Source organism: Pseudorca crassidens, chromosome 1 (assembly GCF_039906515.1).
Source record: "Pseudorca crassidens isolate mPseCra1 chromosome 1, mPseCra1.hap1, whole genome shotgun sequence".
Taxonomy (NCBI): domain Eukaryota; kingdom Metazoa; phylum Chordata; class Mammalia; order Artiodactyla; family Delphinidae; genus Pseudorca; species Pseudorca crassidens.
Window position 1 is genome coordinate 119,890,069 of NC_090296.1, and position 14,670 is coordinate 119,904,738.

Genomic DNA, 14,670 nt, shown 5'->3' on the forward strand with positions numbered 1-14,670 from the left:
GAGTAGCCCGCAAATCCACACCCCTGAAGATTTTCAGGGCCGATGCATGCTCCCAGAGAGATGGAGATGATGGGATTTAGCCCAGAAAATGCAATATCCTCTAGGTCAAACTATACCAGTTTGGTAGAAAAGGATTCTGTAAGAGGTAGGTTGGAAATGTCTGAATAAAATCATTCCATGAGTGGTGGGTGGGTCCCTAGAAAGATGGAAATTCAAACTGGGAGGCTCAACTTTCCTGGAGTGGATGGAATTGGAAGATAGCATCAGTGTGGAGTTGAGACATAGTTGGAAAGACACACAGTTGAACGGTGTAACTGCATTTTCATGATGGCCACCTGTGTATACTCCTTGCTCTTCTACCAAATGCTTTTTTGAACCCAAATCAAGTTGTTTGGACCCTAGAGGTTCATCTCCATAAAGCTGTCTTGCACAGCTGATCGTACAGGGATTCTAAGGTAGCAAATGATGGGGTTGGAAGCCCAGAGTCAGAGTCAGTCCACGCCATCTTCCTCAGGAAAGGTATCAAGATGCTGTTCTAGAAAGAAGGCTCTGCCCAAGTTGGCCCAAAGGAGTCCCAAGTTTCTGGCTTCTAAGCCCCCCACAACCACTCACTTCCATGTTGGTGGGATATCATGATTGTAGAAACAGTGCAGGGACAAGAAATCGCATTGGGGTACCAACCATCAGACACATCCTAAAATTACCAGTCCACCTTTCCATCCAAATACCAACCCAGGAGATCCTATTGATGGCAGCATTTGATGCTCTGACATTCTCAGTGATGACTGCAGCATAAGGATCCAAGGAAGACTAGGAAATGAGTGAAGAAAATATCCAGGGGAAACGAAGTCTCCTGATCAGATCTGATGAGTATCAAGTAGGGCTTTTTTTTTTTTTTTTTTTTTTGCAGTACGCGGGCCTCTCACTGTTGTGGCCTTTCCCGTTGCGGAGCACAGACTCCAGACGCGCAGGCTTAGCAGCCATGGCTCACGGGCCCAGCCGCTCTGCGGCATGTGGGATCTTCCCGGACCAGGGCACGAACCCACGTCCCCTGCATCGGCAGGCGGACTCTCAACCACTGCGCCACCAGGGAAGCCCAAGTATGGCTTTAATTCCAAAAGAAAACTATTAGAACTAAGAAACAAATTCAGCAAAGTTCTCCTATTAAAAAAATCAACAGGGACTTCCCTGGTGGCGCAGTGGTTAAGAATCCGCTTGCCAATGCAGGGGACATGGGTTCAAGCCCTGGCCCGGGAAGATTCCATGTGCCGCAGAGCAGCTAAGCCTGTGTGCCACAACTACTGAGCTTGCACTCTAGACCTCACGAGCCACAACTGCTGAAGCCCGTGCATGTAGAGCCCATGCTCCTCAACAAGAGAAGCCACCGCAATGAGAAGCCCGCACACCACAACAAAGAGTAGCCCCCACTCGCCGCAACTAGAAAAGCCTGCGCGCAGCAACAAAGACCCAACGCAGCCAAAAATTAAAAATATAAATAAATAAATAAATTTATTTAAAAAAAAAAGAATCTGCCTGCTAATGCAGGGGACATGGTTTTGAGCCCTGGTCTGGGAAGATCCCACATGCCGTGGAGCAGCTAAGCCTGTGTGCCACAACTACTGAGCCTGCATGCTAGAGCCCATGAGCCACAACTACTGAGCCCGCATGCCAGAACTACTGAAGCCCGCGGGCCTAGAGCCGTGCTCCTCAGCAAGAGAAGCCACCGTAATGAGAAGCCCGCATACCATAACAAAGAGTAGCCCCCGCTCACTGCAACTAGAGAAAGCCCGCACACAGCAACAGAGACCCAACGCAGCCAAAAATAAATAAATAAATAAATAAATTTATTTTTAAAAATCAACAAAAAAATCAGTTGTGTTTCTATAGACTAGCAATGAACAATCTGAAAATGAAATTAAGAAAACTATTTCACTTAGCATCAAAAAGAATAAAATACTTAGGAATAAATTTAAACAAGGCTGCAAAAGACTTGTATCCTGAAAACTACAAAATATTGCTGAAGAAAACTGAAGAAGACGCAAATAAATGGAAGACATCCTATGTTCATGAATTGAAAGACTTAATGTTGTTAGATGTCAGTACTACCCAAAGCAATCTACAGATTTAATGCAATACCTATCAAAATTTCAGTGGCATTTTCTTGAGAAACAGAAAAATCGATCCTAAAATTCATATGGGATCTCGAGATCCTGAATAGCCAAATAATCTTGGGGGGAAAAAGAATTTTGGAGGTCTCAGTCTAACTGATTTCAAAACTTATTACAAAGCTACCGTAATCAAAGTGTGATACTGGCATAAAGAGAGACATTTAGACCAATGGAGTAGAATAGAAAGGCCAGAAATAAGCCCTCACATATATGGTCAATTGATTTTCGACAAGAGTGCCAGTCTTTTAAACAAATGGTGCTAAGAAAGCTGGACATCTACATACAAAAGAATGAAGTTGGACCCTTACATTGTACTGTATACAAAAATTAAATGAAAATGGATCAAATGTAAACATAAATGCTAAAACTATAAAACTCCTAGAAGAAACAGGGGGAAAGCTTCATGACCTTGCATTTGGCAGTGATTCCTTGGATATGACACCAAAAGCACAGGCAACAAAAGTAAGAATAGAAATTTTGGACTACATCAAATTTTAAAACTACTGTGCATCAAAGGACACAACCAGAGTGAAAAGGCAACCTACAGAATGGGAGAAAATATTTGCAAACCATATATCTGATAAAAGTTTAATATCCAGAATATATAAAGAGCTCCTATGACTCAACAACAAAAATAATTCAATTTTTAAAAATGAGCAAAAGATCTGAATAGATAGTTCTCCAAAGAAGATATACAATGACCAACAAATATATGAAAAGATGCTCAAAATCACTAATAATTAAGAAAGTGCAAATCAGAACTATGAGATATCAACTGACACCCATTAGGATGACTGCTATTTTAAAAAAGCGGGGGGGAAATAAGTGCTGGCAAGGATGTGGAGAAATTATGTAGGTATGTGCACTAATGTTGAATGGTACAAGCCGCTATGGAAAACAGTACGGCGGTTCCTCAAAAAATTAAAAATAGAATTACCATATTATCCAGCAATACCAGTTCTGGGTATATATCCAAAAGAATTCAAAGCAGAGTCTCAAAGAGATATTTGTACACTCACGTTCACCTTAGTATTATCCACAATAGTCAAAAGGTAGAAGCAACCTAAATGTCTATCAAGCAATGAACGGATAAACAAAATATGGTATATATGTACAATGGAATATCATTTGGCTTTTAAAAGGAAGGAAAAATCTAAAAAAAAAAAAAAGGGTTCTGAAGAACCTAGGGGTAGGACAGGGATAAAGACGCAGACGTAGAGAATGGACTTGAGGACACGGGGAGGGGGAAGGGTAAGCTGGGACGAAGTGAGAGAGTGGCATGGACATATATACACTACCAAACGTAAAATAGATAGCTAGTGGGAAGCAGCCACATAGCACAGGGAGATCAGCTCGGTGCTTTGTGACGACCTAGAGGAGTGGGATAGGGAGGGTGGGAGGGAGATACAAGAGGGAGGAGATATGGGGATATATGTATATGTATAGCTGATTCACTTTGTTGTAAAGCAGAAACTAACACACCATTGTAAAGCAATTATACTCCAGTAAAGACGTTAAAAAAAAAAAAAAAGGAGATTCTGACACATGCTGCAACATGGATGAAACTTGAGGACATTATGCTAAGTGATATAAGCCAGTCACAAAAAGACGGTTGCTAGGGGCTGGAGGGAGGGAGAAATGGAGAGTTATTGGTTAATGGGTACAGACTTTGAGTTTTGTAAGATGAAAAAGTTCTGGAGGTTGCACAGCAATGTGAGTATTGCTAACAGTATTGAACTGTACTCTTAAAAATGGTAAAGATAGTAAAGATGATGTTATGTCTGTTTTACCCCAATTGAAAAAAAAATACAGTGAAGGAGGAGGCCTGAAAAATAGGGACTTAGATTAAGAAAGAACAGAGACTCCACTGTTCCTTCATCCTGATCCAGGAGAGCCAGGAGGCGAGTAAGAAAGGTAGACCAAGCCTGGGCTTTCAGGTTCCCTTAAGAGAGAAGATCTCAGCCTCCGGAGATGCATTTTTCTTTTGTGGGCTATACACTTGTACCTGAAGGGCTTGTCAGAGGTTCAGACACAGCCATGGCCTAAAAGTGTTACAACAATTAGCTTTGGGTGATCCACTCTGAGTCAGACTGAAGGAAAGCACCACTCTTTTCCTTCGGAGGTAGAATGCATTTCAGGAAGTGAAACATTAACTTGACATTACCAGGTCTTATGCAGTACTGTGAGCCTTATCCAGTCAGGTTTTAGTTGGAAGAATACTTTTTAGAATTAAATCAGTGTGAGGATCAAAGACAGATATGAGTGTCAACTGACTAATAGAACAGTTGTTGGTAAGATCCGTGTCTGATTTAGGCCAGAGAATATGACCCAGTATTAAGAAATTCTGAAAATTCTAGCTCAAAATTTAACTTTAACTTAAAGTCTGGTTGTTAAACACTGAATAGAATAGAATCCTAGAAAAAAAAATTGGAAAAGATGGCTTACTTAGTTAGATAGTAATATATGTTTATTACTCAAAATCCAGGCTGATATTTAAACAAACCCTTGCAAATTCAGGCAGAAATTAAACAATTATAGGATGGTTATAGGAGGGTTGATGTGATGACAGATAATTGGCTTTTGAGTTAAACCAAATGTGAAGATTAAAAAACAGAGGCATTACCTCAGAGAAAGTTTTAAATTTTAAAGTAAAAAAAAAAACCCTTAAAGTGAAAAGATTGCATGGATTTATTACTTAAACTATTTCTGTACCATAGGCATCTTGGATCTGTAAATATTTGCTAAGTAAAAAATACAGCCAAGTTGGGGAAAGAGCAATCACAATTGTGACTTATGAATTTATTGATTTTATGTTATAAAATTTGAAAGATAGGAAAGAAAATACAGGAGTTCAGTGATTTTGAAGATTTTGCCTTTGAACTAAAAAATACTTTCCCTATATGATTGGTACTTACAGTTCAACTTATTTTTAGTGTTTCCATAGTAGAGATAATCTAAGTTAGGAAAAATCAACCACAGTCTCCATGCTGAAGAGCAGATAAAATAGATCTATTTAGTTACCATTGTCTGAGGGATTTAGGGATCCCTAGCTCTGACCTCATGTAATTTGAGGTTAATTTAACATTTTGAAATACATGAACTTTGAATTTTCATTCAGGCAAACATTTTAATGTTCACATTTAATTAAACACAAATGCTGAGGGAAAAGTTTTTGGCACTATGTATATTTAATTAGAAATGGGCGCCTTGGGCTTCCCTGGTGGCGCAGTGGTTAAGGATCCACCTGCCAATGAAGGGGACATGGGTTCAAGCCCTGGTCCAGGAAGATGCCACAAGCCACGGAGCAGCTAAGCCCGTGAGCCACAACTACTGAAGCCCGCGTGTCTAGAGCCCATGCTCCGCAACAAGAGAAGCCACCGCAGTGAAAAGCCCGCGCACCACAACGAAGAGTAGCCCCCGCTCACCACAACCAGAGAAAGCCCGCGCACAGCAACAAAGACCCAATGCAGCCAAAAATAAACAAATAAATAAAATAAACAAATTTATATATAAAAAAAGAAATGGGCGCCTTTAGTATATTATGAGATAATTTCACTTTGGAAAATTAGATTAATTTTCCTTTAAGAGTGTACTGTTCAAAGGACTTCCCTTGGTGGTGCGGTGGTTAAGAATTTGCCTGCCAATGCAGGGGACACGGGTTCGAGCCCTGGTTGGGGAAGATAGCACATGCCACAGAGCAACTAAGCCCATGCGCCACAACTACTGAGCCTGCGCTTTAGAGCCCACATGCCATAATTACTGAGCCCACGTGCCACAACTACTGACGCCTGCGTCCCTAAATCCCACGCTCCGCAACAAGAGAAGCCACCGCAATGAGAAGCCCGTGCACCGCAACGAAGAGTAGCCCCCACTCGCCATGACTAGAGAAAACCCGTGCTCAGCAACGAAGACACAACACAGCCAAAAGTAAATAAATTTATTGAAAAAATAAAAAAGTGTACTGTTCAATGCCACAGGATGTAAAATATAGGCACAGAGCATGGAGTATATGAACAGTGTGGGACTTGACTGCAGAATTTATGGGAACTGGGATACATTAAACATATGTATAAATATATATGTATAAACATACACATAGGGCTGGCATACATTAACAGGCTACTATAATATAGTCCATGAAGACTTGGATGCACTCTGAGTGCCACCAAGGCTGCAGGGGATGACCATGAAAGAAGAGGGCCCCAGACCTTCTATCGGGCAGATCTTGTGTTGCTACTATTATTGCATTGTAAGCATTGAATGTGCAAGTGTTACCAGTAACTTCTAAAAGTAATGCAACATACAGTGTGTTTAAAATATAGGTTATTTCGAAGTGCCTATGAGGGGACTCCAAGTCAGACGGGGAATGTCAGAGATGGCTTTGCCCTCAGAGCCTCTGTTTCCTTATTTGGAAACTTGGAGGAAATAGTTCTTCCTGCCCTACCTATTCTAGAAGCTTGTGGGGGGAATCAAGTTCATGAGACTATCTGTGACCTGTAGAGCATGGTTATACAGAAAGTCTTATGATCTTTCAGATTTAGGAGGAGCCGTTTGGTCTCCTCCTAGGGACAAATGGGTGGTTTTAAGAACAATGATGTTGTAAGTAATGTTATAGCGGGAAGAAGACAGGATGTCTCTGTATCTTTCCAAGGTGTTATGAAAAATATTTTTATAAATTTGCTTTAAACATTTTTTTTCAATGAAAACAATTTTACTTCTATTCAGGCTCTCCCCTGCTGTGCTAACACTTTGATTTCTACAACATTGGCTGGAAGTGAAAATAAAACAGACCTATAATAGAAGTTATAAGAAAATAAAACATAGGTCATTTCAACCACAAACCTCATGTCTAGTGATTAAAAATAAGAGTAATACTACTCTGTTGCACTGGCATGAAAATTCAAGAGATAGAATGTAAAGTAACTATTTTTGTCAAAAAGCTCATGCATGTGTACATAATAGAATACTCCTGTATGGCAGATGGGAAAGAAAATGGCAGTCTTTGGACCGAAGAAGCAAACCTGATAGGTTTAGTTAGGCTGTCACAATGCTGGCCCACTTTTAAAAATTGAATTAGTTGCCAACATTTAATATAATTTAATATAATTAAAACAGAAACTTTCATTATGTCATGACAGTCTCACCCATTTAGGGTTCCTTACCTGGCTCCTATAGCATTTGAGTAGTGATCCCTGTTTTATGGGAAGAAAAATCTAATAATCCCTTCCAGAAAAAAAATGGCAAAATTTTGGAAGATTACGTTTGCCTTGATACCCCCTTGATTATGCCTGCATTGATACCAGTATTTTTGTCAGATGTAAAAATCATTATTAATCAACTGTAAACAAAGGATTTAATTTCAGGAATAATTTTAAAATATGCAAGCTCAAAGGCTTAACTGTATCAGGGCAGGTGTGACCATTAACTCTGAAGGTTTATAGAATGTTTGGGATAACAGAGATAAGACTTGAATGAGACAAGCTGTCCTACATTGGTGTCAAATGTTACATTTCAAAACCAAATTCAATACCATTTTAAAAGTTGAGTTTCTAAAGCATTAATTTGTGTTACAATTCAGCAGAGAGCTGAACTCACTTTTTTTTTTTGTTTGCTGTACACGGGCCTCTCACTGTTGTGGCCTCTCCCATTGCGGAGCACACGCTCTGGACGCGCAGGCTCAGCGGCCATGGCTCACGGGCCCAGCCGCTCTGCGGCATGTGGGATCTTCCCGGACCGGGTCACAAACCCGTGTCCCCTGCACCGGCAGGCGGACTCTCAACCACTGCGCCACCAGGGAAGCCCTGAGCTCACTTTTGAAGAGATATATAATAGCACTGAAGAGAAGAAACACCTTTTGATTAGTATCTAACACAGATCAGTTGGTAGTAAAATACTTGTAAATTGTAAAGACCCAGCTGTTTTGCAAGACTTAGTACATATGCCTCCTGTCTCCCAAATGTGTATCAGGGAACATTTGGTGATTTTGAGTGGGAACACGAAAGAATTGAGAGATCTGGTCATCCAAAACTGCAAGAAGGATTATCCACAGATGCCTTTGGAGTACATGCTCTTTAAAAGCCATCACTTAAGCAATGTAAAGCAATTATACTCCAATAAAGATGTTAAGAAAGAAAAAAGCCATCACTTGTCAAGAAATAGCTATGTTATACATAACTACTAAAATTATGAATTCTACTGCCAGGCAGACCTCTTTTCAGCTAGATTTTCTTTTCCTGCTCTCTTGAGCTGCTCGGAATCTGAACAGGTGTAGAGGTGAAATGCCATATGTACAGAATATGTCAATGATATTACACCTGAAAAACCTGTACAAAAACGGGGAGGCAAATGATAAAACTCATGCTGATGCCACTGCTGGGAGCCCAGATGACCAAGACATCTGGACTAGACTAAGCAGAAGCATAATCAGCGTGGAGGCCTCCTTTGGGCAATGGCCCTCACCCTGGCAAGAGGTGTTGGACTCCAAGCAGCAAGTGTGCCCCCAGCATCCTGGATTTAGTTCCTGAACCAGACTCCAAGTTGCATTATGTTCTTCTGAGCTCTGTACATGCTCTTCCCTCCACCTGAAATACTTGCTCCCTTGCTCCTCCTTTTTCTATTTGACTACTTCTTGTTCATCCTTGAGATCTCAGCTTAAATATTACCACCTCTGGGAGCCCACCTTGACCTCCCGGACTAAGGTGCCCTATGTTTTCCCCAATGCTTTTCAATCCCCCAGGACTTGAAAAGCATTGATCACACTGGATGATAGCTTTGTTTTACTGTTTATATCCCCTTATAGCTCCAGAGCTCCATGAGGCCAGGTGCCAGGTCTGCCTTGCATTCCTAATGTGGAGTAAGTTACTCAAAAGATATTGGTTGGATGGTTGAACAAACTACAGCCCAATCTGTCTACTTCTTAGCTCACTCAAGTACTCTCAGGTGACCTCTCAGCTGTCTAGTATTCATGGGCAGGGCTGAGAAGTTGGCCAACATTGGCCCTGATGCCTAACAGTTTCCCAAGAAGCAGAAATTCTTGGGACAAGTGAACGAGAGGTTTGGTATGCAGCCTGGAACTTCTCAAAAACCAGTCTGGAAAGAATGAGATGGAAAAGGAGGATTTGTGTTTGGAGGAGAGGGAGGAAGCTTGGAAATATCTCCTTAAGACAAAGTGGGATGATAACATCTTGACCAGAAGTGGAGAATCAAAGACCAAAATCAGAAAATCTAAAAGGAGGAAGAATGGATTTCTTGGAGGAAAGAACTCCACAATGGAGCTATGAAGCTACTAGAGTCCCTTGTAGGTGTGGACACTGAGCCTGAAGTCTGAGAGGATGTGCAGAATTATTAGGAGTCAATAAATGTCTGTCAATGAGGTTCCATTCTCTCCCTGATCTTGGGCAGCTTCTTTTACCTAATAAAAAGCCATGGCTGACCTCCCTAAGGTGGGGAGAAAGTCTTTTTTTTTTTTAACATCTTATTGGGGTATAATTGCTTTACAATGGTGTGTTAGTTTCTGCTTTATAACAAAGTGAATCAGTTATACATATACATGTGTTCCCATATCTCTTCCCTCTTGCGTCTCCCTCAGGAGAAAGTCTTATTTAAGAGGGAGTCCGCAAATGTCAGGGAGGGCTCCAGGCAGATTTCTTGGAATGATTTAACACCCAAGGGCAAGAAAGACACCAAGAACTGACACCAGAAGCTAGTATTGCTTTTCCAGTATGGAAGCCGGCCAGAACTCAGCTGGTTGTCAAAAAGCACAGGCTCGGATGGACCTAGAGTCTGTCATACAGAGTGAAGTAAGTCAGAAAGAGAAAAATAAATACCGTATGCTAATGCATATATATGGAATCTAAAAAAATTGTACTGATGAACCTAGTGGCAGGGCAGGAATAAAGACGCAGACATAGAGAATTGACTGAGGACATGGGGAGGGGGAAGGGTAAGCTGGGACAAAGTGGGAGAGTGGCATGGACATATATACACTACCAAACGTAAAACTGATAGCTAGTGGGAAGCAGCTGCATAGCACAGGGAGATCAGCTCGGTGCTTTGTGACCACCTAGAAGGGTGGGATAGGGAGGGTGGGAGGGAGACGCAAGAGGGAGGGGATATGGGGATATAGGTATACATATAACTGATTCACTTTGTTGTACAGCAGAAACTAACACAATATTGTATAGCAATTATACTCTAATAAAGATTAAAAAAAAAAGCACAGGCTCTCAAACCCTCCTGTTCTTAAGGAGCATTAGTCTTTCTGCACTAGGAAACAGTGCAGCTAAAAAAAAAAAACTTTTGAAGACTTTCCATGGTCCTCAGCATAGAGTTCAGTTCCTTAATATGGCCTACAAAATCTGTCTTACGAGCCTCATCTTTTTCCCAAGGCAACTGAAATGAAGGAATGAATGGCTCCAACCCAGACTGGACTGAGTTCTCTGTAATCAGAAGATCTGGAAAAGGAGAATAACTCTAACCTGGTTCTTCAAACAAACCTGGAAGTTCCACCTGTTAAAACAGGAATGAACTCTCTCCAGGGGCAAGGTAGCAAGAACTCCCTTCCTCTATGTCCAGCCTCTGTCTCCTGCCTCTTCTGGGTCTGGGGATGCTGGGACCCCATCCCTCTTCAGTCTGACCTGGGATGGCTGAGCTGTCTGTTGCTAAATAATCTGGTCCCTCCCTAGTTGCCCCCCTTACCCAGGGAGGCTCTAGTAATAAACTCTAGGTAGGCCTGACTCCAGAAGTGGGCCCACCATCCCCGACATGGATGATACCCTGAGATTCGGCAGGCAGGCAAGTTACCTCCTCGGCCCTCACTGGCAGCCGGCTTCACTTGGATGGGACGATTCATCTGAAAGACATCGGACCAACACACCCAGTCAGCGTGACTGCCTGGCCCTGCCCCGGCTTCTCCACCCCTGGACTCCTCAGGATCTAATCCCTCACCCCTTTGAACTCTACACCCCACCACTCTCACACAGGGATTATAGATTTTCTCCAAGATTCATCCCTTAAAGGCAGGAATTTAGAAGGTGCTGAAGCCTGAAGGATTAGGCGATAGGAAGCTCAGGGGCAAGCAGAGGAGGGACTGTGGAGGTCAAAAAGATTCTCCTGCCTTGGCTCTGTGTAGGGACCAAGTGCGGCCTGTCCCTCTGGCTCCTGGACTTCCTTAAAGGCTTTGGGTGCGAGGAATTGGGTAGTAGGGCAGATGTGTGTTCTGTGTCTAAAACTGAGAATATACTTCTATGTGTCACTTAGATTAAACAATCTGGGAATCAGATTTAGGGCCATCTACCCCCAACTCTGCCATTTAATGGTTGTATGACTTCGAGTAAGCCATCCTCTCTCAGATTCAACTTGTCAAATGAGAAAAACCTTCCCCAAGCTTCTATGTCACCATAGTTTCTACCCTCACCCTCTCAGTTCCCTCCCTGGGACCCCTTCCCCTGAGGATGCTGGAGTTCTCCAGGGCACCATCCTTGGTCCTACTCATCCCACTCTTCCTTTTTTCCTGGCTAATCTCATCCACACCCACAGCCTCAGCTCCTGTCCCCACAGTGATGACTCAGAGCTCTGCGTCTCCAGCCTTTACCTCCCTCCTGAGCTTCAGACCCATGTGCCCAGCTTCTTGCTGGACACCCCGCCTAGAAAGTCCACTGGCACCTTCCACTCAACACACCCAAACCAGAGCTCATCTTTTTGCCCAAACCTGATCCAGTCATCCAGGCTATAAACCTGGAAAGCAGCTTGACTCCTCCCTCCATACCCTCCCCCACCAACCAATTTCACCTTCTAATTCAGGGGTTCCCTGATCAGGGGTAGATAAGAATCACCTGGGAACCATATCAGACTCTTAAGTTGGGGGATTGTATAATTTGTAAACACTCCTAGGTGATTTCCATATATACCCCACCCACTCCCATCCCCCAACCACCCTGAGAGAATTCACGATTGAATCCCCATCTCACCTTCCTCTCATGGGTGTTGTGGGGATCACATGACATAATGGGGACGCAAAAGGTCTTTGTAAACAGCCAAGAGCTGGATGCGTAGGATGTGAGGAATTATTGTTGGGGGGGCAGACAGCTGAGTGCCGGAAGGAAAGAAGAGCAGCCTTCCTGTTCATGGAGGAAGGGGTACTGATGGCCATCTGGCCTGAGAAGGTGATGATCTGACCCCCTCCCCTCAGGAAATGCAATGCTTCTGCACCAATCAGGGGCCACTCCATCCCCTACCAGTGTGCTCGTTGCCGAGACAACAGGCAGCTTCCTGTTACCATAGCCACAAGTGCTACCTAGTAACCATAGTAACGCCCTGGCAGTCACAGTTGAGCAATTTCCTTTGGATCAAATTTGGGGGAGGGGTGGGGGGAGGGCTTAAAAAAAAAAAAAGGAAAGGAAAGGAAAACAGGCCGAGCCTGAACCAGAGCAATCCCCCTCCCACCCAGGGCTCAGGTTCTTATGCGCTCTTACACACCCACCCGCTGGTGGTGGAGCACCTGCAGTGTACCAGGCTGTGGGTGAGGGCCGAGACACCGACAGGACTCGGGCTGCAGTCTAGAGGGGTGACAGATCAATCCAAGGAGATCAGGGTGAGCTGGACAGGTCTGGATGGCCTGCACCAGGGACCAGGAGGACAGGACCCGTCCCTGGGCATGGCCACCTGTGACTGTGGAGGAGAGACCAAGAGACAGAGCTGGGCTTCCCTGGTGGCGCAGTGGTTGAGACTGTGCCTGCTGATGCAGGGGACATGGATTCGTGCCCCGGTCCGGGAAGATCCCACATGCCGCCGAGTGGCTGGGCCTGTGAGCCATGGCCGCTGAGCCTGCGCGTCTGGAGCCTGTGCTCCGCAACAGCACAGAGAGGCCACCACAGTGAGAGGCCCACGTACAGCAAAAAAAAAAAAAGAGAGCCATGGAGAGCAGAGACACAGGGAGAGATGAAGAGACATAGGAAGACAGAAATGATGAGAGAATAAGACAGACCTACACAGGGCAAGGAAAGAGAGAAATACTGGGGGAGATGGGAAGGAAATGAGGGGATAAGGGGTCAGGAAGGGGGGGTGCAGGAAAGGTAGGGAGGAGTGTGGCAGAAGGGTAGAAGCCTGGGGTGGGGGGCAGTGAGGGTGAGCAAGACCATCCTTATTTTATTAGTTCTTAAATAGATCCTACGAATTTCTCACTGGAGCCTAGAGTGACGAGCACATGTAACAGCAGTGGTTTCCATGGCGGCTGCCTCCCCGGCTGGGTTTCTGGGGAAGTGGAGCTCATCGGTGCTCTGGAGGATGTCCCTTTTCCCCCTCCCCCTCTCCACCACTGTTTGATGGAGAGTGGGCATTAGGTGGTACATACATGTCCCACGTGGACCTGGCAGAGTCCAGGTCTCGGAGGCTGGGCACCTAGACTTTCCACCACTCGGGCATGTTGCCAGTATGTCCAGAACTCTGTGAAGAGCCCTGGGCTGGGCCCTTCAGGGGAGACAGCGATGACCCTAGGACGCTGTCCTCAAAGGCTTATAAGAGGGGAAGATAATGCCACCATTTCCAGAGAGCCCACTATGTGCCAGGCCCTTCCTGGGGCACTTTACATACATTGTCTCTAAATTCCTTCCAACCACTCTGCAAGATAGTGCCATTGTTCCCATAGTATAGATGAGAAAGCTGAGGCTGAGGGGGGTTAAATCACTTGTCCAAGATCACATGGTGGGTAAGTGGTTGAGCTGGGATTTGCCTCCAGGTCTGCCTGACACTGAAGTCCATGATTTTTGCATTGTGTCACTCAGCTCCGTTCTTAAGACATGAACACAAATAAAGAGGCACAGAGGGACCAGGACCTTGGGAGGCGTGCAAGGCAAAGTGCTGTGGGAGAGGCTGACTCCAGCTGGAGAGGCTGGCTCAGGGAAAGTTTCATGGGGGAGGCAGGGTTTGAGCTGGGTCTTGCAGCACTGGGGTCATTTGGGCCATGTGGAGATCGTGGGAGAGGAGGGGCTGGAGGCTGAACACTCCAGGTGTCTGGGGTACGGAGAGGGAGATGCAAGTCTGAAGAAGCAAGGGTTTTCTGGTGGGCACCTGACACCGAGGGAGCTAGGGTAGTACAGATTGCTGCCAAGTCAGATAGACGTGGGTTTAAATCCTGGCTCCATCACTGACACCTTCCTTAAGGTCTCTGAGCCTCAGTATCCACACTAGTAAAAGGGGACTCCGGATCCCACCTTGAAGGGCTGTGGTGAAAATGACAAAGGCAAGATCTTAGTAGGTGCACCAGATGTAATAAATTTTTCGTTTGTTTGTTTTTGTTTGTGTGGGTTTTAAATGGAAGGATATGAAATTGAAGGGTAGGCAGGGGCCAGATCAGGGCAGGTTGTGAAAACCGTGACAAGGAACTTTGACTTTGTTGTATTTCAAAGGCAATAGGGATCCAGGGAAGGATATTAAGTAGGGGAGGGATCTGTCTTATGAAGGATCCCGTGAGCTGTCATTATGCAGAGAAAGGATTGGAAAGGAA

The 14,670-nt window shown here is 44.3% G+C and overlaps 1 protein-coding gene across 6 annotated transcripts in view; it reads right to left on the reverse strand.

The window, feature by feature from the left end:
* Window positions 1-14,670, reverse strand: part of CELF6 (CUGBP Elav-like family member 6) — a 33,383-nt gene that overhangs the window by 7,990 nt on the left and 10,723 nt on the right. For 5 of the 6 annotated variants that reach the window (XM_067752565.1, XM_067752554.1, XM_067752572.1 and 2 more), the window contains one exon: window positions 10,971-11,019. The exons of the other annotated variant lie outside the window; for it this stretch is intronic. In XM_067752565.1, coding sequence (XP_067608666.1) covers window positions 10,971-11,019 — 49 coding nt within the window. The remainder of the gene's footprint in view (window positions 1-10,970; window positions 11,020-14,670) is intronic. 6 annotated transcript variants of the gene reach the window in all.